This window comes from Notolepis coatsorum (genome assembly GCF_963971535.1).
Source record: "Notolepis coatsorum genome assembly, chromosome: 5".
NCBI classification, from domain to species: domain Eukaryota; kingdom Metazoa; phylum Chordata; class Actinopteri; order Aulopiformes; family Paralepididae; genus Notolepis; species Notolepis coatsorum.
Genome location: NC_140169.1, coordinates 147202007 through 147226990, shown reverse-complemented (window position 1 = coordinate 147226990; position 24984 = coordinate 147202007). Strand labels below are relative to the sequence as shown.

General features: G+C 46.3%; 2 protein-coding genes across 3 annotated transcripts in view; both read right to left on the bottom strand.

Moving 5' to 3' along the window:
- The window catches only part of fez2b (fasciculation and elongation protein zeta 2b), a 31361-nt gene extending 30321 nt beyond the window's left edge, over positions 1 to 1040 (bottom strand). Inside the window, exon 1 of the mRNA XM_084315371.1 lies at positions 710 to 1040. Coding sequence (XP_084171497.1) covers positions 710 to 1017 — 308 coding nt within the window. The 5' untranslated portion in view covers positions 1018 to 1040. The remainder of the gene's footprint in view (positions 1 to 709) is intronic.
- Positions 1041 to 17106: 16066 nt separating this feature from the next.
- The window catches only part of LOC311228055 (WD repeat-containing protein 26), a 72555-nt gene continuing 64677 nt past the window's right edge, over positions 17107 to 24984 (bottom strand). The window contains exons 12-14 of one of the 2 annotated variants that reach the window (XM_084313957.1): positions 24319 to 24454; positions 22973 to 23155; positions 17107 to 17726 (exon numbers count right to left, since the gene is read on the bottom strand). In XM_084313957.1, the coding sequence (XP_084170083.1) occupies positions 17701 to 17726; positions 22973 to 23155; positions 24319 to 24454 (345 nt within the window). In that variant the 3' untranslated portion in view covers positions 17107 to 17700. The remainder of the gene's footprint in view (positions 17727 to 22972; positions 23156 to 24318; positions 24455 to 24984) is intronic. The other variant, XM_084313958.1, reaches the window with a different exon arrangement.

Genomic DNA, 24984 nt, shown 5'->3' with positions numbered 1-24984 from the left:
TTGGAGGAGCAGGTCACAGCTCTGGTCTGCATCCCCTTAACAATTGTATGTATTGAGATGTACTGTACTGTACCCATTCTGCAATCTGTTAATAAACTTTTCAATCAATTTCAAACGTTAATGCAAGACTCTGGACACGAGTGTCGGGAGTCCGTTAACTCTGGAGAGAGATTCAATGTACAGTTTCTTCCACTCTCTTTTTGGACTATTTTTGTACTCATAAACAGTACTGTATATTTGTAGATCTGGTATGTCATAAATGTATATAGATGTAGCAGTACTGTCTATCTGTATGTCATATGTTATGAATTGAAAATGGGGGACCCTGATGTAAACAAGACGAAAGTCTTTCTCTGGTCTGCATCCCCTTAACAATTGTGTGTATTGAGCCGTACTGTATTGCTGTATTGTACCCATTCTGCAATCTGTTAATAAAGTTTTCAATCAATCAATCAATCCAAAGACAGCTACCTATTTGCACAACACTGATTGAGCTAGGCTAGGCTAAGCTAGCTATGTAGCAGCTAGCTGCACCGGTTAACATGGGTTGTGGGTTCGTTAGCCCGCAGGCTGTAACAGCTCCTAGCACCACTACAGGGGGAATACAACAACAACAACAACAACAACAACAACAACAACAACAACAATAATAATAATAATAATAATAATAATAATAATAACAACAACAATAATCATCCACACGACTCACTCGTCCTCCTTCAGGATGTTCTCCTCCGAGAGGGGCCTGACGGGCGCGATGTCCTCGGTCGCCGCGCGGTAGTTCCTGAAGCAGACGGTGAGCTGCTCGTCGAAGTGGTGGACGAGGTCCTCCATGGACCTGAAGCTGAGCACCATCTCCCCCAGAGAGGCGCTGCTGTGCTCCAGCTCCTCCACCGCCTCCAGGCCCGGCTCGGGCTGGTTCCGCTGCTCCAGGCGGGAGGAGGAGGAGGAGGACGGCGGCTGGAACTCGTTAAAGTCCTGCCAGTCCTCGTCAAAGTGGGCTAACGGAGCCGCCATGGTGACCGCCGTTGCTTTGCCCCGGGAGATGCTGCTCCTGTCCTCGGCTTGGAAGCAGAGCGGAGCCGCGGTGAGAACCAGAGAGAGCGCGCGCTGATTGGCGGAGAGGGAACCGTGCGCTGATGGAGAGGGGAGGGACTTCACTACACTATTGGGCGTAGCCCCTCCCCCTTGACCAAGCTCGGTTGAGACGTGCGGTTGGAGCACAATAGGGTATATCTGCAGAGCCACAGAGCCCAACGTCTGGGCGGGGCTTCGTGGCGTGGACAAGTATTGTGGCCTGGACGCGTGTACCTTAATGACAAGCAAGCAGTGCAAAAATGCGGAAGCATTCGTCACCGCACGCCACTACGGTAAAGCGCCTTTCTTTTCAGGCCCGCTTTGGGAACTGTCGCGCGGAAATAGGCTGTCTATTGCCATTCTCTTTGACAAACTCTAACCTTAACCAGCTCCTTAACAGCGCCTAAACTTAACCGTTCTAACCTTAACCAACTCCGAAACAATGCCTAACCTTAACCTTAACCTTAACCATGCCTAACCTTAACCATAGAAAGAATATTGCCATTCTCTTTGACAAACTCTAACCTTAACCAGCTCCTTAACAGCGCCTAAACTTAACCGTTCTAACCTTAACCAACTCCGAAACAATGCCTAACCTTAACCTTAACCTTAACCATGCCTAACCTTAACCGGCGAAAGAATACACGTTAAAAAAAAATCACGTTTAAAAAAAAATATTTGATGGGATTCGAACTCGCCAGCAAACAAGCCATAGGATCCACAGCCATGCAGTCTTGCCAATTGAGCTATTTCTGGATACTGAATAAGGGGCGGTGACTTATATATATTGTCGAACCAAGGCGGGATCTCATGCGCATGCGCGGGCACCTCGCGCGAGCACGCCGGCGCACGCACGCACCTGAGCGAGCACGCCGCCGCCGGTGCACGCACCTGGGCGCTGGGCAGTGGTGCGTTATTGAAATCATCTGGGGTGACACGCACCACGTGCACGCTCGCTCCCGCGAATGCGCATTTAATGTCCCCTCGCTTGGGCACAGACTAAAGACAGTGCCTAATTGCCTCTACGAATGGAATGTAACACGTCTTCACAACAAGGTTAGGTGTGAATGTGTCTGAGAACGTATTTAACACACCTGACGACCGGAGCTATTGATATGCAAATAGCGAGTGAGGTCCCACACTGTGCTACCCCGTTTGATTGATTGATTGAAAAGTTTATTAACAGATTGCAGAATGGGTACAGTACAGTACATCTCAATACATACAATTGTTAAGGGGATGCAGACCAGAGAAAGACTTTCGTCTTGTTTCCACCAGGGTCCCCCATTTTCAATTCATCATAACATATATGACATACATGACATACAGATAGACAGTACTGCTACATCTATACATTTATGACATATCAGATTTGCAAATACAGTACTGTTTGTGATACAAAAGTGTCCAGAAAAGGAGTGTATATACATTTGGCGTAGAAACTGTACATTGGAGGAGGTTGGTGGGGTGGGGTTGGGTGAGGGCTGTACATTGGAGGTGGGGGGGGTTGGGTAGGGGACACACACACATTTTACACTGTACATTGGAATATTGACAAAGCCTTACTTGGTCATTTACTGTACAACTAGGTTAGGACATTTGTAGGGGCCAGTTTCGAATTGCAGTCTCACGTAGGTGTTTTTTGAGAGTGTTTTTGAAGGTGGGTAGTGATTCACATTCCTTTACAGCTTTAGGCAGGGCGTTCCACATTGATGTGGCATAATTGCGAAACGTGTTTAGTCCCTTGTTTGAGCCGAATCTGGGTTTTACATGATTTGTGGAGCTCCCTCTGGTGTTGTGATCGTGGTATTCACTGACCTTTGGGAAGTATTTTGACATGTACATGGGTACCTTGGTCGCGTAGTGTATCTTGTAGACCAGGCCCATTGCAAGTTGCTGTACTCTGTCGTCTACTCTAAGCCATCCTAGGTTGTCAAAGTGGGCAGGGGTGAGGTGGGTTCTAGGAGTCAGGTCAAGTAGTAGTCTGACTAGCTTGTTTTGAGATGTTTGTAATTTGTTTTTTAGTGCCTTTGAACAACGCATGCCTGGCGCTGGGCGAAGGAAAATGAAAGGCGCATTACCGCACGCCACTACGGTAGAATGCTTCCGCATTCTTGCACTGCTTGCTTGTCATTAAGGAACAGGCGGCCTGCGTAAGTCTTTGCACTACTGCGCATGCGGATGAGGGGGGGGGGGGCCCGGGGGGCTCTCTCGCTCGCTCTCTCTCTCTCGTTTACGACATAGGCCACAATACTTGTCCACGCTGCGTCTATATTTATCACAGCCGAAGAGTGCAAGATCGCTTCCGCATTCTTCGCCATACGGTCGCCGCTTGGTTCGACGTGGTTCAGACCCCCATTAATCACAGATGCCAGAACGTGCCATATGCCATATTAAAGCCAAAGCCTTTGGTTCATATTAACGATGGTCAATCACATATTAACACGCCAAAGCCTTTGGTTCATATTAACGCTGGTCAATCACATATTAACACGCCATATTAGCACACGTTATGGCGTTGCGAGTGAATCGCGTCGCGATAATATACATGTATTCCATAATATGTAAAGTACAGTTGACAGCTGCGTTGTGTTAACTTTGCAATGTACAGGGAAATAACATTATGGCGTGTTATGGCGTTATGTGGTCCTCGTATGGCGTTATGTGGTCCTCGTTTGGATAATATGTAAAGTACAGTTGACAGCTGCGTTGTGTTCAGGGGCGTATCTCCCGCGGGGGACATTGGAATGTGTCCCCCGCATTTTTTCAGAATGCAGTTATGTCCCCCCCCCTTCTGACTACCTGTCCTATTATTATGCAAAGAGGAGTAGATGGGGGTCGCATTCTTGCCCTTGCCTAGAGCTAAACCAGCAGCAGTGACGACACCAGCAGTGTGTGTGTGTGCAGTGGTGTGTTCCTGAAATCAACTGGGAGTGCACTCGCTATTTGCATATCAATAGCACCGGTCGTCAGGTGTGTTAAATACGACCGGCGCTATTGATATGCAAATAGCGAGTACTTATCTGGGCTTGCACTTAGTAGTTAGGAGCACTTAGGAGTTCAAAAGTGCGTTCATTCTCAGCACTCTGTTATAACGGCGTTCAAAGATGTGCCAGATTTCATATGTATTTCAGCCAAAAACCCAGTTAAAATACACCGTAAACAGGCTTTAAAATTATGTGGAAAACCAACCGATCTGGCAACGCGCCTGTCACCCCCTGCTACGTCATCAGACTCATCACAACAACAGCTGAATCTGCGTCTGCGAGCAGAAGCTGAGCAGCACTCGCTCAGAGAACTCTACCTCTTGACGTCGGTGCTTGGGGATTTAAAATAGTTTAACGTTAAAGTCAGTACTGACTCAGACGGAAACAATCTAACGTTTGTCTGTAAACTTTGTCCACCCGGTTTGAAGAAGCAAGTCCCCACATCGACGCGACCGCGACGACGTCGACAGCAACATTGAGAATATGCAAACGTCCTGTTTTAGTTTTCATAATAAAGACAATTCAAGCAAAGTTGTTCCTCATGTTTTTGAAAATACACTGTAGAGATGAAAGCTGCAGTGTGGACTGAATGCGCGGTGGCAAAGCGTTATGGAAATGCCAGTATTCTGATTGCTGTCTGTGTGGTTCAATATTTAAAAAAAATAATAGTTTGCAGCAACGTATTGAAAAAAGAACTAACAAAATGGGCCATTCAATATCTCCTTTAAATATGTTCGAAATGTCAAACAGACCTGGGTACCTACAGGCTACAGTCTATCACTACTTTTGGGAATCTAAGTGTTTATCCAGGTTCTGGGGCCAAGTGATTGATTGATTGAACACTTTATTAACATATTGCAGAATGGGTACAGTATAGTACAGCTCAGTCATGAATTGAAAATGGGGGACCCTGATGTAAACAAGACGAAAGTCTTTCTCTGGTCTGCATCCCCTTAACAATTGTATGTATTGAGCCGTACTGTATCAGGGTCCCCCATTTTCAATTAATCAGGACATACATGACATACAGATAGACAGTACTGCTACATCTATACATTTATGACATACCAGATTTGCAAATACAGTACTGTTTGTGATACAAAAAAGATACAAAAAATGCGGTATTGCACCCCTGGTATTTAAAAAAAAATCTAGGTAGAGAGGGACCCCCCCAGCGACGTCACTCGCCACACCCACAAATCTGTCCCCCGCACACCTGGAGAGAGAGTTACGCCACTGGTTATGTTAACGTTGCAATGTACAGGGAAATAACGTTATCGCATCGCGATAATATACATGTATTCCATTTGGGCGTCTGAGCGGGCGAAAAGAAAATGGGCATTTGGAGGGCGTTACCGGGGCCAATCAGGGCAAAATGCGGAAGCGCTCTTGCACTCTTCGGCTGTGATAAATATAGACGCGTCCACGCTACGAAGCCCCGCCTCAAACCCGTCCACGCCACGAAGCCCCGCCCAGACGTTGGGCTCTGTGGCTCTGCAGATATACCCTACTCGGCTGACGGGACCATAGATATGTGTTCTATATATATCTATGGACGGGACGAGCACATTGAACGCGCACGAATTTCACGCACGGGTTCTGCGCGGGATCGCGCCTGGCCAGACACACCTCCGACGATTTGAGCGCGCGGAAGCGCACCGAGGAAGGCACATTTACATTGGGACAGCTGTAAATGCCTAGTCTATAGTTCCAGTGTTCTATTGTCCATTTTGCATGTATAACCCGTTATTATATAATTAATTAGTATGTTAGAATTCATTTTAGAATGATGATCAGTGTGACTGTCTGTACTCCTGAAAGAGCAGCGTGGAGCCCCAGCAGCAGCAAGAGCAAGAGCTCTCTCTCTCTCTCTCTCTCTCTCTCTCTCTCTCTCTCTCTCTCTCTCTCTCTCTCTCTCTCTCTCTCTCTCTCTCTCTCTCTCTCTCTCTCTCTCTCTCTCTCTCTCTCTCTCTCTCTCTCTCTCTCTCTCTCTCTCTCTCTCTCTCTCTCTCTCTCTCTCTCTCTCTCTCTCTCTCTCTCGCTCTCTCTCTATCCCGGGACAGACAGAGACAGGCAACCAGATATGACAGATAGACAAACAAACAGACAGACAGACAGGGGTACTACTAATACTAACTATAGTAATATGGTTTATTTGCATTGGGAAAGATACAGACACATTAGCTGGTTGAACAACATCTATTGAAAGATAGAGAGAAAACGAGAGAGAAAGAGAGAAAGAAAGAAAGAAAGGCAGGGAGAATAAAGAGAGAGAGAAAAAGAGAGCTGGGCCCTATTCCCCGTACCTGGTTCAACTAAGTCGATCAAAAGTCCCATTATCCAGATTCAATTAACCCGATGTTTGAATCCGGGATTTCCCTGTTCCTCGAACGCTGATTCAGTCTAGTTCATTCGAACCAGACTTGATACTCATGCAGGATAAGTGCGCGCGGCCGCTTCAGTTGAAAAGACAGCAGGTGTCGATCGCAGAAATCCTGATTTTCTAACGTCATTGATTGATTGATTGATTTAAAACTTTATTAACAAGATTGCAGAATGGGTACAATACAGTACGGCTCAATAGCCTCGCCGACAAGTTAAATGCATAATCTATAGGCACATTTTAAGTCCCTCATTACCCCAATCAATCAGATTATATTTATTTAAATGTAACTGCTGGCAATAGGCTTAATGGAATGAATAATCGAATGAGATCTTGCTAGCGAAAATAATTATTTCAACTCTTTCAGAATAAGTATACAAAAACAAGCCCAAAGATAAAGAGTAATATCTAATTGATACGAATTAATAGATACGCTTAGGTATCATGTAATATAATAAATACATCGTTCCTAAAGTTTTCAGGCCGCGACCCCCGAAATAACGGTGTCAGAGAGCCGCGACCCCCATTATTATATAGAGGTGGTTGAAACATGCAAACGTTCACACGCACACATATGCATTGGAGGCTTTTAACACGCACAATAACTACACAAAATAACACAATAATCAAACAACCATAAAATGAATACATATAGCGTGTTTCATTTAGAAGGCTATAATGTTCAACTCACCTAATGAGATGGATGGGCAATAGTCTGGGTTTAATTTTGGAGACAGCGACTCGGAGATCATACTCCACATTCATTCAGACGTGATCTGTACTTATTTTTTATATAAGTCAGTGCAGATAATGTTTTTTTCGAATAGGTAGGTATAGCTGTGCGTATTCCCCCTCAATTGATATCCAGTCGGCATCGGAGGTGGGCAGCGATCTGGGACACATTCTCCATCAGAAACAAGTGCGCCTCATCCCGCAGCTCAAACAGGTGTCGTGCAGTATGTAGGAAATCCATAGGCTGAATATTATTTATTATCAGAATTTTAGGTCTATTATTTTACATTTCAAAAGCATTTATTTTACCAGTTTAATGTATTTTAATTGTTTTTAATTATAGGCCTATTTCACACATTCTATGAAATCAATACATTCTGGAAATCATCTCGTGAAAACATTATTCAGAATGGTATAATGGGATCAAAGAGCACCTACGGGAGGCTGCAATTCGAAACTGGCCCCCGTAAATGTCCAAACACCCCCCTCCCACCCACTCCCAATGTACAGTTTCCTCCCCCTCGTATATATATTTTCTGTTAGGATCTCTGTTTTAACAGTACTGTATATTTGCATATCTTGTATGTCACAAATGTAACAGTACTGTATATCTGTATGTCATGTATGTCATAAATGTCATGATATATCTGTATATCTGTATGTCATGTATGTCATAAATGTCATTATGAATTGAAGATGGGGGACCCTGATGTAAACAAGACGAAAGTCTTTCTCTGGGTCTGGTCACTTTGAGTGCCAGCAACGCATTTTGTTGTTAGTTCATGCCGCCAGTTGAGTGCCGGCAACGCTATATAGCGTTTGTTTGTCGTATTTGTTTTTATAGGCGATTTGATTTCATATTTCATCAATCGAGCCTCACGCTAGTGTTGCAGAGTCTCTCTGAGCTCAATTGTGAAGATACCGCCCCCCTATCATCTCTCCCTGTGGTACTGCCACCCCATTAGTTTAGACTGACGATGGGGGGGGGGGGCGGTGGCCAGTTTCCTCATTTTACTTTTCCGTCAAGCCAACTGAAGAATCCATTGTGATCGCCGACCATCAGAACAGCGTGGATTATGTATTTCCAGCACCCAACGCTGAATCAATAAACACGATCGATATTTGGAATGGCGATCAGGAATTGGAATAATCTTTTTGGATAACATCTGATCTGAGGTAAGGAATCTATTTTACCAGTCTTGGGATAATCAGAGCTTTTTTCACAGAGATATCAGCCCATATGTGTGTGTGGCTGTGATCGCTGATCAGGAAATGAGAGAATCGATATTTCAGCCCGCTTCTATAGCGTGCATTAGTACACATATACTATGGATAATCTAGCGTTTATTTGAAAACGATTCATAAATAGGCCGAAAAAATTACAACGTTTTTGTGTATGCCAGAATATTCCAGTAAATGCAGATTATCACGGAATCTTTATATTTCCCTTGAAAACGAGGGCTTTTCTAAATGCTATAAAATGGAAATGAAGCGATTAAAAAACAATCCGTTTCGACAATGTTGACTGCAAACAAGTCATTGATAAACGACGGGCAGATTAGACACATAGCCATAATTTAAGACAGAGATTATGCGTTCACAACGCTATCATTGAAGTGGGTGCCGGCATTCAACCACGTTTTACCATGTTAAGTAACCCATTCTCCGCCAATCACGTGTTAAGCGGGTTTCTCCGCCATAAGATAAGATATTTCCTTTATTGATCCCCTTGGGGAAATTCAGGCATCATAGCAGCATGGGGGGAGGGGGGGGGGGGGGGTACATGTAGTAAAACAACAACACAGTGTACAGGTAGTAAAAATGCGCTGTCTGCCAATAACTCCATAAGGCGTTTTTGAGATCAATATTTCATATTTTCCGTCATGGTATTCATATTTCACCCACGGAGTCTTGGGTGATGCTGTCTGGGCCATCACAACTCTGCAACGCTTCAATACTGCCACCTGGTGTCCGATCGGCGAGTTGCCAAACCGGAAGTGCCCATTGTAGCTGGGTCCGTCCCCTATTTTCGTCCGGCCACTCGCTTATCGTCCCGGGGCTCAATACAGACTAGAGCTGGGCCGTTAACGGCGTTAACGCGATACTATTATCGCGCGATAATATAATTAACGCATTAATCTAAAAAAAAAAAAAAAAAGAAAAAAAAAAATGTACCTTTATTTACCCAGGGTAGGTTCGCTGAGCACATATGCTCTTTTTCAGGAACGCCCTGCTTCACATTCACACAGTTCCATTCACACCTGGGAGTACAACCACAGTTGACACCATTGGCCACTGAGCAACTCCACTGGAGCAGTTGATTTGCATTGGCAGGGTTTGGCCCTGTCTGGCACCCAACAGGAAAAATATTATAGGCACTATAAGTAGACACCGCTACATAAAACAAGCTGGTCTGCCTGAGTGACTGGTGGAAGAAGGAGAAATAGAGATTGGACTGATTGAGTCAAGCCATGTCACATAGTTCAAGTTTGAAATGCTTCTCTTCTGTTTTGCTCCCGAGAGTGTGCTAGATACTGTACTGGTAATATTATTTATTTGTGTTAACTTCTGAATAAAAACAACTTATTAAACACAAGTACATCTTATTGAACATTATTTTGATATTTCATTACCAATTATCATAGCAAAACAGCTTTTTCAAACATTCCTGTAATGCATTTTGGAAACGGGAGATGGGCTCATGGTGTAATGGGCCACCTGGGCCTGAGAAACATAAGGAGGAAAGAAAAAGTAAGGACTTACTTCTGGTCATTATTTGGGTAGAACACACATATTTTGAATGCCTTCGGCAGGGTTTTTTTTTAGCCATTTTAATCTAGATTAAAATCCAGGATTGCAGATAGATTAATCTAGATTAAAAATTTGTATCTATGCCCACCTCTAATACACAGTCGATATGGATATTTGCCATAACTCAATAATCAACATGATTTGGACGTGTATTAGTAATATACAAACCGGAAATGGATCACATCGATCAACATCCCATAATTGGGATCCGTTTGCTCCACTCCCATCGCCCAACGCTACGAGGAGACTGGGGTGAGTTTCAGCGTTTTTCTTTACCATCTTCGATACAAACTGCTCTGATCAATATATCACCCATACTACACAAATCATTTAACGTCGGTCATTGAATTATAAACGACCCCCCCCCCCCCCCGCAGATGACCAGTCATGACGTTTAGGACCATGTAGTTGAAATTTTAATATAACGTTGATCGGTATCAAACTGCATTTGATCATCTAATATATGCATTTATGCCTATATCTCACGTTCTATGAAATACTGCAGAAAACGATAAAAACATATTTATACTCTAGACGGTATTTTAGTATGAATGAAACAGTAAAACGTTCCTACATCCTGAACGATAGATAATTGATGTTGAATGGGCCATAGTAGTCAATTTAGCAATACAATTTAAAGTTATAGCCCTGCAAAGAAGGTGAACATCTCCATAGACTTATAGCACTGGCAGAGAGGGTACAATGATGGGTACAATGCCCGGCAGAGAATGGGCTAATGGCCGGCACTGAAAGTGTTAATGAATGCTGAGTAAACAATCATCTCATTGTATGATAATTAATTCCAAAGTGTACCACGGGGTGGCGGCAGTGAGTCGGTTTATGCTAAATGTGATGCAGGTGGTCAAACTCAATCCATGAATTCCCTTCAGAGAGAACATTTGTTAATTATTCATAGAAATCTATGGCCAACAACAAGACGTAGGTAAAATAATGACACTTTATTGGCAATTGTTCTTATTACCCCTAGTTTTGGCATTGATAATAGCCTACTGCCGGACGGCCAGACGCCACACATTGCTGCCAAGCCAGTTTAAAACAAATAATTGTGATCCAATACAAAGTTTGATACAGAAATTGAACCCAACTCTTTCTAGTACAGTCCCCTTGAGAGATGCACTACCCCAAATGCTCTGATACAGGGTCAGTTTGGCTCTTTACCCCCCTATGATTAGGGTTGAGAGGGGTGGGTATAAGCTGATCCCTGCCCCTCGATGCTTCTGGGCCACAGCCTTTCCTTTTTTTCTCCAAAACCCTGAATTCTTTATTGAAAATATGCATACATAACACTTCTCCTACACAACAATACAAAACAGTACAATCACTTTTGTAAATAACACATTAAACGCAAACCCCACACATCACCCACGCCCCACCCAAGAAACTCTTTTAGCGATGCTACGGTCAGCCCTTATTACTCCCCCCACCTCTGAGAGAAATAAGACATATCAAAATCAGAATCAACCCCCTTAGTAAACTCAAACAAGACCAGAGAACAGAGTAGACACCAAGTTGCATACAGACATACAGCATATGCCACCGGCCGGTGAATGGGAAGCTTTAGTGGAAAAAAGCTCGTTTTGTGTTATTTTGCGTTAAAAAAAAAAAAAAAAAGAAGTTTCCTTGCGTCCCTCTGAAGTGACGCAGGGCGTGGAAGAGAGGGTCCAAGTCCTTTCAAGGGTCATCAGAGACTCTGAAGATTCTCGAGTGTGAATATCAAGCCTGTGACACGGACACAACACCTACAGGGGAGAGGAAAACAAACGCACCATTGTGTGCCAGGAGGTTTTGGTTTCGTGTGCCAACCAGCAGTGGCACATCCAAAAACGAAATTAAAAATATCATGGTCAGTTACACAAACATGCGATAAGTGGATTTTCACACGAAGGTTCTCTCTTTAAAAGGCGAGGGGGGGATCGTTCAGACCTGATTTGATAGGTAACACACTTCCCTAAAAAGACTAATCCCACTAATATTGGCATCGTGTTACTGTGCATATTCACGGATATAGTGGTAAATAAGGTGAAAAATGCAACCAAAAAGGAGAGGAGGAGGGGTGGAGAAATGTAATTAAATGACAGATTATAAAGATAAAAAATTATAATAATGAGGACTCCAGTCATCTGGTTATATTTTAATATGATAATACAGGGATAGAGGTAAACCAAAAAAAAATTATATAATGAGAAAAAAAAAATGAAAAAAAAAATGAAAGTAACAAAAAATTCAATAAAAACAGACAGAAAAGCATTGTTTTTAAACAGTTTTATCAGTCTGTAGCAAATAGTCATTACATACCCCTGAACGGGGAGGAAGAAAGCTTTGAATGGTGCGTTGACCACTGATACAAATAACTTTGCTGGAGAGGAAAGGGGGTGTTGTTTAGCAGAATTGAGAAAATGCACACAGTCAGTGACCGTTTTGCTCTTACGTCATGCTCAGGCTGGGTTCCCGAGTGGTCATGCTCAGGTTGGGTTCCGGCCTGGTTCCTGAGCGGTCATGCTCAGGTTGGGTTCCGGCTGGGTTCCTGAGCGTGACATAAGAGCAACATGTGCTGCGCCGTGTGAATACAGTCAATTGTGACTTTAAGTTCCAAGTTCGTGATGAAGCGCTGTTTTCGTGACACATTGTAGACAAGATGCTCGGCTGCTGGCCAGATGGCGTGAATATTAAAGGCAACCAACTTGTGTTCAGCGTTTCTCTGATTGGCCACACGGCCACGTGACCGCCCTAGCACACGCCCTTATCCGCTGAGAGACTCGGCAGACGCGCTGGTCGAACCAGTTCAGACAGAGGCGTTTATTTATATTAATAAACATATCTACTAGAAACACTGGTGTTCTGTTGTGTGACTGTACTAAACTCTTCCACCACATGACCGACATTTGACATACAGTACACCTCCTATCTATGTTGGGATTATGTTTAGTCATGACAAAACAATAAAAATCGCTACCGTTAGTAATGCTGCCACCACCCACTTCAATGACAGAGCTCTCATATTTGCGAATGCATAAACTATATCTTAAATTATGGCGATGTGTCTAATATGGCTGTCGCGAAGTCATTGATAAGCGACAGCCATATTAGACACATAGCCATAATTTAAGATATAGTTTATGCATTCGCAAAATATGAGAGCGCTGTCATTGAAGGGCTTCTACAACGGAGGAACGGCCGCTGCTGCTGCTGGAGCTGAACCGAGTCAAGCCGCGGGCGGCGCACGGAAGCCGGGGACAAACCACCGCGTCGCCCCGCTGGCACTTCAGCAGCCTCCACGGGCGAAATAACATATATAACGTTACAGCGTACAGTTCTACACTGATGTACAGTGACACCCAGCAGAGTTTCTAGTTACAGTAGTGACCCGTGAATTGGGTTTTATCACTGGAGATACATTTCTCACTCACCATTGTATTTTGCGCCATCTGACAATATCATAATGATGTGTTTTCTATATTATATCCACAATCATTCATCTAAAAAATTGTATGGGCTTTGTTTATACTTCAGAAGTGATGTACAGTGACAGTGAATCTGGTAGTTGGTTGTTAAAAACGCGAAACATAATAGCGTTACGTTTTCTAGTTCAGCGCATTTCATAACTGTATGGGTTTTGTTTATACTTCAGAAGTGATGTACAGTGACGAGTGAATCTGGTAGTTGGTTGTTAAAAACGCGAAACATAGGGGAGCTCCAGTAGCTCACCGCGTACCTCGAGCGCTATTTCGGCGCCGGGGACAACCGTGCTCGTCACGGATCTGGGTTTAGCGAGTTCGATTCCCGGACTGCAGCCGTATCTTTCTCAGTGTCTTCCCCCCATCTGTACCCATTCAAACCTGTTTCTGTCGGTCATTCTTGACCAGAGAAAATGCGATAAACGCAAAAAAGAGCCAGCGGAATGGCCAAAGTTTAAAAAAAAAACAACGCGAAACATAATAGCGTTACGCTTTCTAGTTCAGCGCATTTCATAATCAGTCAGCAGCGCTCCAGAACACAAGTTGGTTGGTACACAAGTTGGTTGCCCGCGCTGCCGCTTGCTCCTTGGATTTCATTTGGGACGTGGGACCGATGGCTGCCGCTTGGCTGCCGGCTCGCGGCAAAAGGGGGCGGGGGGTCGCGGCCAATCAGAGAAAAGCTGAACACAAGTTGGTTGCCTTTAATATTCACGCGGCCAGATGTGCAGGATGGCATAGTGGGGGGGGGGGAGCCTGAGTTAACAACGCACCACACCCCCCCTAGCTTGGACCTAGTAAGTATGCCGAAAAACAATGGGATTTTGAATAGACCCTCCTCTTCCCCCGTCAGCATCATCTTGTAGGCAAAACCCTGTTTCTGTCTCCAAAGTGCGGGCACATGTCACGGGGGGGGGGGGGGACTCTTGAGGACATTCTGCAGAGATAACCGGGACGTCTTCATCCAGACCATAATACCCGGAGGCTTCTGTGAAACCAGATTTTGGACGCAAACCCAAAACCTCATCATTAAGGGAAGAAACAAATTCATTTAAATGTCCCCCCCCCCCCCCCCCCCCTCCCCTTGACATTCAAAATCCCATCGTCTCAGCAGGTTTGCAAGGCCCAGCATCAGCAAGGGGGGGGGGGGCATGGTCAAGTTAGGCACCCGATTCCATTAGGAATTTCCTCTTTAGCAGTCAGGCAAATAGAGACGGCAGACAAAGTTTATGTGGTGTTATTAATAACAACCTAATGGAATTGTGCCATTGTAGTCGGTGCAACGGAGCAACAAGAGGAGACCTCTGAAAGTGCAGCGGGGGGTGGGACATTGTGAAGGTGTGTGTGTTTGTGTATGTGTTAGTGTACATCAGGATCGTAAAACATTCCTACCACTGTGGGCTGAGAGGGTGATTCTACTTACTGGGGGGGGGGGGGGGGGGGGGGGCTGTGGCTACATCAGTCCATCGTGTCTGTCTGTCTGTCTGTCTGTCTGTCTGTTCTTAATTCATTCTCAATGAGTAGTGTCCCGTTTGTTGGGACAGCGATGTGTCTACGCCGGATTTGTGTCCCGTTTTGACGGAAATGTTTTCGGAGGGTGAACTTTTTCATAACCGATGGGGCACGCTGTCGTGTGTGATGGGGCACGCTGTCGTGTGTGATGGGGCACGCTGTCGTGTGTGATGGGGCACGCTGTCGTGTGTGATGGGGCACGCTGTCGTGTGTGATGGGGCACGCTGTCGTGTGTGATGGGGCACGCTGTCGTGTGTGATGGGGCACGCTGTCGTGTGTGATGGGGCACGCTGTCGTGTGTGATGGGGCACGCTGTCGTGTGTGATGGGGCACGCTGTCGTGTGTGTCCACAAATGTGTGCGACTGCGTTTAGATTCCAATTTTAAAAACCGGTTCAGCGAGGGATCGATGTAGCCACACAGCCTAACTATCCTCCTCCTCCGACTCTTACAATCATTAACGGCTCGTATGAAATGACCCCTTTGCTCATCATAAACACAACAATGTACAGCTTTCTGAAAACGCACCTCATTAGCTTTTATCTTTTTTTTTTTTTTTTTATTATTTTCATTTTATTTCTATTATTTTTCCCCCCACAAAAGAATTATTCAATGCCAAACCCTCAGTGCTATTTGAATGCTATGTGGTAAGGAGGAATATAAAAAAAACAAGTTCAAATGTAAAACAAAAGCCCCAGATTAAAAAAGAAAAAGAAAAAAGAAATTACAAAATGGCTCTCAAGTATTGTTTGTTCCAAAGATAAGAGGTGTGGCTACGGGGCTTCGGATAACTTAAGTGTGTTTAAAATCCTCGTTCTACAATTACACTGGGACGGGGGGGGGGGGGGGGGGCAAGAATCTTCTGCTGGTGTGAATTGAACACACATACATACATGCACACACACAGGCACACTCACAAAAAACACACAAATATCTATACACGCACGCGCGCAGGTATGCATGCACCTGCACTCACACTCATCCCCACACACACGTGTGCATGCACACTTACACACTCACACACACACACACTCGGACAGAGAGCAGGGACAGGTGTCGTCTTCGGTGTTGCACTTTACATCCTACAGAGCAAAGAACAGGGACCTATACAGTGGAAACCCCCACCTCGCCAGCTAAACCTGACCTTCTGACCTTTGACCTATAAACCCCTCAGCCCCTCTCCTCTTAGGCAGATGTAATGGAATTGTGCATTAGCTAGCTGGACAGGTGGGGGGAGGGGTGTTGGCGAAGGCTCTAAAACGTGTTTCATACCTCTTGTGCTCTGTGCGGTCTATATCCATATTGCGCAAATGTGGCTTGTGCGCGAAGGACCGGGGGGCACACAACTGGGCCGGAGGGGGGGCACACAACTGGGCCGGAGGGGGGGCACACAACTGGGCCGGAGGGGGGGCACACAACTGGGCCGGAGGGGGGGGCACACAACTGGGCCGGAGGGGGGGCACACAACTGCACAGAACTGATTGCCATGATTCCCATTGCGATGGTGAGAGAATGGGCATAATGCTACTCACTTACAGCAGCGGCTAACTAAACGGCCCGATGTCCAGAGACCGCGGTGCCACACCGTCCACACCGCAAAGAGACAGCAAGAGGTATGGAACACGTTTACATTTTTTTATACTTTTTTTTCAAGTTTGAAACATTGGAAAGACTGTTCTGGTTAGACTTTAAATAAAGAGATTAAAAAAAAGTGTATTTTTTTTCCTAACAGAGAAGAGAAGAAAGGAAAGCCTCTTCTTTACACTAAAGTTTTCCACGGCCTCAACTCAAACTCTAAAGATACACCTGTTAAATGAGAACAACGCTCTTGACTACCGTAAAATAAAAAAGAAACAAATTTCAACATTAAGCATAGCTTTTTTTCGTGTGTGTTCTTTTTGTCCCGTTGGTCGGTCAAGTGTTTTCCGCTGTGGATTCTTCCAGCGACTAGAGTGCGAAGAAACGAGCGGGAGGGAAGAAGTCAAACATACACACAGAGAGAGTCGCTATATCCCTCTGGTGGCGTTCTGCAGCCATAACACCCACCCTCCCCTCCCTATATCCCTCTGCCGTGCCATTCTCCAGCCATAACACCCGCCCTCCCCTCCCCTCCCCTCCCCCCCTCCCCTCCCCTCGCCTCACGGGCAACACATAACAGGTATGTGAGAGACAAGACAGGCAGACAGAAAAGGGAGGGAGGGGGATGTAGGACTCCGAGCCTGAGCTGGAGGTGGGGTGAAGGGGGGGGACTTCAGGAAGAGAGTCCGTGTGGTATCATCGTTGTAGCCTTGCAGGGAGATGAGGGAAGAGACATGGCAGGGGGGGGGGGGGGGGGGCTCACCAGTGGCTGGGGTTTAAACACTGGTTTGGGGCAGGGGGGGGGGGGGGCTCACCAGTGGCTGGGGTTTAAACACTGGTTTTCCACGTCTACATCTGGTTTTGGATGAGGAACCAGGTTTATTATTATTTATTTTTTATTTTTTCATCCTCATCTCCATCTCCAGTTTCGGCTCGGTCATCATGAGACACAACAAAAACTCTTCTCTCTCATCGTTTGTTTCTCTTTTTGTCTTGGTGGCTTTTCATTTAGTTGTTGTTTTTGTTTCCCCTTCTGGGTCAGCGTTGTGTTTTCGTTCTCCGCCGGGGTTTTGTTTTTATCATCGTGGTTGTTGTTGTTGTACTTGCCCTTTAAAGAGAGAAGATGTCTCCTGCTCCATCAGTCACCATCAACTGTCCATGTTGCTGCAGTTCTCTGAGGAGTACAAGGGGACATCAGGCACATTATGGAGATTAATTGTCTGAAAAACATGAAGGAAAACTTAACACGTTCCATGATGCTTTTACCCAATCAGTTCTTTGCATGTTTTCTAAGGATGCTTTCAAAACGTGGCACAGTTTAGTCGGGTTGAGTTGAACCCTGGACTGGTTACCCCCCTTGGTGTGGTTGGTTTGGGGAGGCGTGAACGCCGTAATCACAAACTCTGGTCCCCAAACAGGTGGTCTCAGTCCACTTCCAAGTGAACCCTGGAGTGGTTTGTTTTGAGGTGGGAAAGCAAACCGGAACACCTGCATAATTGTGATTTTAAAGTGGTATTTTCTGTTAAGATAATGTGTTAAATAGCTCTACATTCCAACAGCGATCACCGATATTATGATGTTTGGTCAGTAACATGGGTCTCTCAGTCCCTCTGCTGTGCGATAAACAGAAAATATATTTCCTGGTATTCCTTTCCCACTTTATCCAATCAGGAAACAATACTTGTTTCAAGGACACATTTGCTTAAAACTAGTTTCCATTTTCTTATTTTCAGACCATTTTTGCATTGTTGAATTATCTTTCCTGTGTGTGTGGGTTTTACAAAGTTTAAACAATGGGAAAGCATTAAACCGAGCATCTGTCTAAACCTCCTAACTCTATTCACCCTCACATCTGTGTTCGTTTTTTTCATCTGCTGAAAAGTTGGGTTTTTGGAGTTATGAGGTTTTGTCCCGCCAGCAGCGATATGTAGCTTGTACCGAGGCCTTTCGCGAGGTCTGTTCGCACATGAGCCTGAAGCCTTGTATAAAAACCCGTGTTTCGCAAATGAGTTTATCGTCTGTGGCTGGCGTGCAAATGGTTGAGCTTATCCTGGTGGATATACGCTTTACATGTAGCATGCTAGGTAAACTGGTATCATCGCTGCTTGTTTGTTTTCATCGTATCCGGGGTGTGGGGTCATAAGGGGGTGAACTGATAAACCCCTCCCCCCTTTTTACTGATTGTCCAGGGGGTTGGACCTCCTGTTCTTCGGTCTTCCTGTCACGCTGTTGGGTCAGCGCGTCACAGGGTGGGGAGAGGGGGTGGGGGGGGGTGGGAGTTCCCTGGTCCCACGCCATATTTGGGCAGGTGGGTCACGGAATTTCTCCGGCCATAGAATACGTCACTGGGCGCGTTTCTATTGGTCGTGAGGCTTCCGTGAGTTTTTTTTCAGGCTCCATGTTGTGGACCGCTGTTATTGTCAAGATTGAGTTATGCGGTGCGTGGAAACTTTGTTTTCTGGTCTGCGCTCTATTGCATATGTGTTGAGCCATTGGTCACGTAGCTCAATGTTTACATATATCTTTTCAATTATTACTCATGTGGGAGGTCTCTCTGGGGGCTTCCTGTCTCCTCTCTTTATACAGAGCAGGGTTGACAGGGTTTCTTTCCCTCAGACGCGTCATATGGGGCCCGTATCTGTGTCTTTTGGCCAGCTTCCTACCGCTCGTCCCAGGCGGCATGGAGGGAACGTTATCTGGGTTCTTGTTAGAATTACCATTGATGTGAGCGGTCAGGTGGCGTAGCGGAGATTGCGCTCGTCACCAATGCAAGAGACTGGGGTCTCGACTCCCGGAGTCAGCATTGCCTTGGCTTGGGCTCTTACGCTCTTGACCTGTTGCCAGGGTTGAGGGATCAACCTCTTTGGGGGTTGTCTCCCCGGTGCGCCGACTGGCCCCACAGTGTTGTGGGGGTGTAGCCTCTGTAGAGTGCTTCAGGGCGGCGTGCTGTAGGGGGGAAGGGCCTGCTCTTGGATTGGGCCCTGTCCGATACGCTGGCGATGTGGGGGGTGGTGTCACCAGTGACCGTCTGGTGGGGTCTCGATGCTACGGCATCGTTGGCCTCACCAGGCCCCCTTTTCCGGGGGGGTCCTGGGCCCTGGCCCTCAGGCTGTTCCTGGGGCTGGGTCCTCCTCCGCTGCTACGGCCTTGCCACGGGGTTGGGTTCTTGACCTTTGACCCTGTGATGTTAGGGGCTGTAACGGGTTTTTTCCCCTTCCCGTTCGTTCCCTAGTGGCATGTGGGATGCGTGCCTGTGTAGTCGCGGGTCCTTCTGTGTGAAGGTAAGTCCCACGATCTGCTCACCCTGTGCGTTGAGTTGCTAAACCCTCTTTGCACAGTCGGATCCGATTCCCTCCCGTCCTCCTCTAGGGGGGGGCTCGGGTCCTCCCCGGTTCTGATGGTTGTGGGGGGCCTCAGCCTACAGTAAATTTGTCGAGCTTCCGCTCTGCTCAGCTCCTGTGTTCCACTACGAGCAGAGCGTAAGCTATACGATAATATAACATACGGTTATCCTATAACCATAGTTATAGGAGTATAGCGAGCGCTCTGCTCTGACTCACTGAGGACCCCGTGGTCTTCGCCTTCGGTGGTGAAAGACTTGGGAAGGAGCCGTTAGTGTGGCCACGACCCCGCTTATGTAGGGGAGCGGATGTGGGTGTGGCCAGGCGGATGGGTGTGTACACGTGGAGAAATTCTATTCAGAATTAGATCAAAAGAAGAGAGAGCGAAGAGAGGTGGCGTAGCGGAGATTGCGCTCGTCACCAATGCAAGACACTGCAGTCTCGACTCCCGGAGTCAGCATTGCCTTGGCTTGGGCTGATCGTCATACTAACTCGTTTGGCTGAGTTAGGGGGAGGGAAGTCATGGGTGGGAATCTGGCGTTGTGGACAGCGACGCCTACAGGTCAGGTCTGGGCGCTTGCTCAGCGGAGGCAGGACTTGATGAAGGCAGCGTGACCTCCCACGCGTTACGCTTCACCAATGAGAGTCCTCGCTGCCAGGTGAAAAAAAATAGTCACTGGCTGTCGCCGCGCGTGTCGGAGGAAGCGTGGGGATGACTCCAGGGTTCCCTTGTACCGACCAGTAGGAGAACATGCGCACAACAACCAGGCAGGGGAGGGGGGGAATTGGCACAACGACTAAAATTGGGACAGGGAGAAAAACAGAGAAAAATCGGAGAAAGAGAGGATAAAAAAAACAAAAAATAATTAGATTGAAAGGGATAGGGTTCCACTACGAGCAGAGCACTCGCTATACTCATATAACTATGGTTATAGGATAACCGTATGTTATGATTGTATATGCTGTGTGATTTGATATGCCTTTTTTCCCGTATGTTTTGCTTAACTCTGTATGTACACTCAACGTGACTGTGAATGAGGGAAACTCAGTTGCCTTTTCGAGTTTAAATAAAGGTTTGAAATGAAATGATCATAAAGCTACCACCTTATATGGCAATTACGCTAGATTGGAACTTTGCACCCCATCTAATCCGCTCAAATAGCTTATGCTTAACCCTTTCACTACCACACTACAGTGCGACACTACAGAAGGATAACCCTTTCACTGCCTAGCCAGGTCTAGGCTAAAAACCAAAGGGGACAGAGCTTTTTCCATAGCCGCCCCTAACTGTGGAATAGCCTCCCAGACACTTGGTCTTTAAGTCCCAGATTAAGACTTATCTATTCTCCCTGGCCTTTGACCAGAGCTGAGCCGGCCTCCTAGGTCGTTACTTTTAGTCCTTTTATGCCTTGTTTTGTATTCTTTTGTTTTTCTTAATTTGTTTTTATCTGAACCCCTGCACTTATTTGCACTTTTATATTTAGTATATGCTTTGTATATGTATTTTCTTCTGTGCTCTATGTTTTATCTGTGAAGCACTTTGGTACAGTCACAACTGTTGTAAATGTGCTATATACATTTTAATTGATCGACTGCCACACGACAAAGGGTTAAGGTCCCTCGTGCAGTCTGAACTTCTGAAAGTCAGACTTTTGTTTTAGCGTATCTTCAGCACGGACCTATGGTCAAGTTCAGGGCCATAATCTTAAAACCTCCCTGGTACATTGTGTAATTGTTTTACTGATCTTTCTTCTTAACTTTTATATTCATCAGTGTTTAAATTATTTATTTTAAAATGTTAATGCACTCAACGACGCCGTTGCAAATGATAGCAACCTCAACCAGATGTTTCTAGTTAACCCTTTCACTGCCACACGACAGCCGGTTAACCCTTTCACTGTGACAATACAGAAGGTTAGCCCTTTACTATCACACAACCGACGGCGACGCTCCATCATTAGCTCCGCGGATGCAGAGCTAATGATGGAGCATCGCTGTCGGTTGTGTGATAGTAAAGGGTTAACCTTCTGTCGCGTGGCAGTGAAAGGGTTAATAACATAAAGGTTTGAATGAATGAGTGCTAATGTGACCCATTAGCGTGTTTACAGAGCGTAACCGGGGGGTTAATCTGTGGTGCTTGTGGAAGCAGCTGTAGCTCAGCTATAGTACGGGCAGATCTCTCATATATCACAATACCAAAAATAGCTTCCACGGTTTGACTAGCTGGTACTCTACTAACAGGCTTTCAGACGGTGAGCCAATGAACTGTGGATTAGCGAGAACACACAGATCCAACATAATTCCACACAAGGCTATCCCAACATTAGCGCGACTACTAGGGCTGACCCGCGTGTTTTCAAAGCTTCATCCGATGCCAGAATGAAGATTCAAACGCTTTGCTTATTTCGAATTGCTGTTGTTTTAACCACTCCACAAATCAACCTACATCAGCATAAGAAATAGCTTATAGAAATCAAATAATAATTCAACATTCCTAAAAAGAATGTGATTTTATATGTCTGCAGTGTGCTCATTTCATGTCTATTCTACTACTATTGCACTATTGTACTCTGTTTATTCTAGCGTACTCTTTCTATTATCGTCTATTTTTAAACCTGAATCAAACCACAAACAAGGTGGCCTGGTAGATCCTAATGGGAAAAACAGATTTTATGTCTGCACTTTATGTGCTCATTTTATGCTTTTCTTTTTTCTGTTGTGAAGCACTTTCTGTATGAAAGGTGCTATACAACTAAAGTTGTATTATTAAATATTATTATTATTATTATTCCTTTTCAAAATCTGTTAGTCTTGGACAAGGGCAATTTAGTCACGACAACTTTCAGAAAACTACATAGCTCTCATTTGCCTCCTGCATTGAAACGTTGTGCACAGAGAATGACACTTTGGTAATACCCTTTCACTGCCGCACTACCAAACGGTTAACCCTTTCACTGCGACAATACACAGAAGGTTTAACCCTGATAATAAAGGGTTAACCTTCTGTAGTGTGGCAGTGAAAGGGTTTTAAAAATGGTCTAAACGGGAGACAGCCCTAGTGACCGAGGAATCTAGTTACCGCTGAGTCCTCCCTCGGCCTCGGGCGCGGGCCCCCAGACGCGCACAGTGCCGTCATCGGAGGCCGAGGCCATGAGGCCCGGGATGGCCGGGTTCCAGCTGACACAGTTGACGGTGCGCGTGTGGCCCGTCAGCTCGGCGATGGGCAGCTCACTGCGCCGGTGCCAGATGTACACCTTGTGGTCTGAGGAGCGGAGAGGAGAGGAAAAGGAGAGGAAGAGGAAGAGAAGAGAGGAGAGGAAGAGGAGATGAGAGAGGCGAGGAGAGGAGGCGAGGAGAGGAGAGGCGAGGAGAGAGGAGAGGAGAGGAGAGGAGAGGAGAGGAGAGGAGAGGAAGAGGAGAGGAGGAGAGGAAGAGGAAGAGAAGAGAGGAGGAGAGGAAGAGGAAGAGAAGAGAGGAGATGAGAGGAGAGGAAGAGGAGAGGAGAGGCGAGGAGAGGCGAGGAGAGGCGAGGAGAGAGGAGAGGAGAGAAAGAGGAGAGGAGAGGAGAGGAGAGGAGAGGAGAGGAGAGGAGAGGAGAGAGGAGAGGAGAGAAAGAGGAGAGAAAGAGGAGAGGAGAGGAGAGGGAGAGGAAGAGGTGAGGGGAGGCGAGGCGAGGAGTGGAGAGGAGAGGAGAGGAAGAGCAGAGGAGATGAGAGGAAGAGGAGAGGTGGAGAGGAGAGGAAGAGGAGAGGAAGAGGAGAGGGGAGAGGAGACGAGGAGTGGAGAGGCGAGGAGTGGAGAGGAGAGGAGGAGAGGAGTGGAGAGGAGAGGAAGAGGAGAGGGGAGGAGAAGTGGAGAGGCAAGGCGAGGAGAGGAGGGAAGAGGAGAGAGAGGAGGCGATGAGGAGAGAAGAGGAGTGGAGAGGAAGAGGAGAGGAGGGAAGAGGAGAGGAAGAGGAGAGGAGAGGCGAGGAGAGGAGAGAAGAGGAAGAGGAGAGGCGAGGAGGGAAGAGGAGAGGAGAGGCGAGGAGAGGAGAGGCGAGGAGAGGAGAGGAGAGGAGAGAAGAGGAAGAGGAGAGGCGAGGAGGGAAGAGGAAGAGGAGAGGCGAGGAGAGGAGAGAAGAGGAGAGAAGAGGAAGAGGAGAGAAGAGGAGAGGAGAGGAGAGGAGAGGAGGGAAGAGGAGAGAAGAGAAGAGAAGAGAAGAGAAGAGAAGAGAAGAGAAGAGAAGAGAAGAGAAGAGAAGAGAAGAGAAGAGAAGAGAAGAGAAGGGAGGGGAGGGGAGGGGAGGGGAGGAGAGAGTAGCAAGAGGGACGAAGGCGGGGAAGACGTTATTGATTAGAAGAGGAACACAGAAGTGAAAGGAGTTTCAGGTTTTTATTTAGTGGTAACGCTGGTTAATGTGTAGAACTGTAAAGACTGTGTCACCTGTACCTTCGCTGCCGCTGGCGATGAAGTCTTCGTTGTGCCCCCCGAAGCAGGAGTGGATGGTGTAGAAGCCCTGGGTCACCCCCTGGTACTTCCTCACCAGCACACGGTCCTGCAGATCCCACAGGTGCACTCCCTATAGGGGGGACAAGAGAGAGAGTTATCCCACAGGTGCACTCCCTATAGGGGGGACAAGAGAGAGAGTTATCCCAGAGGGGCTGTGGTCAACGGCAGTTACACACGGCATGGCGGTCCCTGTTCAAACACATCTTCATATTAGGAAAATGTATATATATTAAGGCTGTTAACGTGTCATTAATGCGTTAACGCCACTATTTGTTTTATGCACGATCAACGTTTAACATTTTTTATTTTTATTTTTTTAACTAGACTTCACTCTGGGTTTTTTTTTTATCCACTTTTTCTCCTTATTTGCTATTTTTCTCCCATCCCAATTTCACCTCGCCAATTCTTCCTTAAATTCTCCCCTCCCCTGTCTCGAACGTTGCTAGACCATGCCTCCCGCTGGTCGGCTGCAGTGAGGATAGAAGCCTTGCATCATGTGTCCCCTCCGGTACACGAGGAGGCAGCTGTCGCATCTTTTCACCTGCACAGCACGATCTCTCAGTGGCGAGGAGTAACGTGTGGGAGGCTCACGCTGCCCCC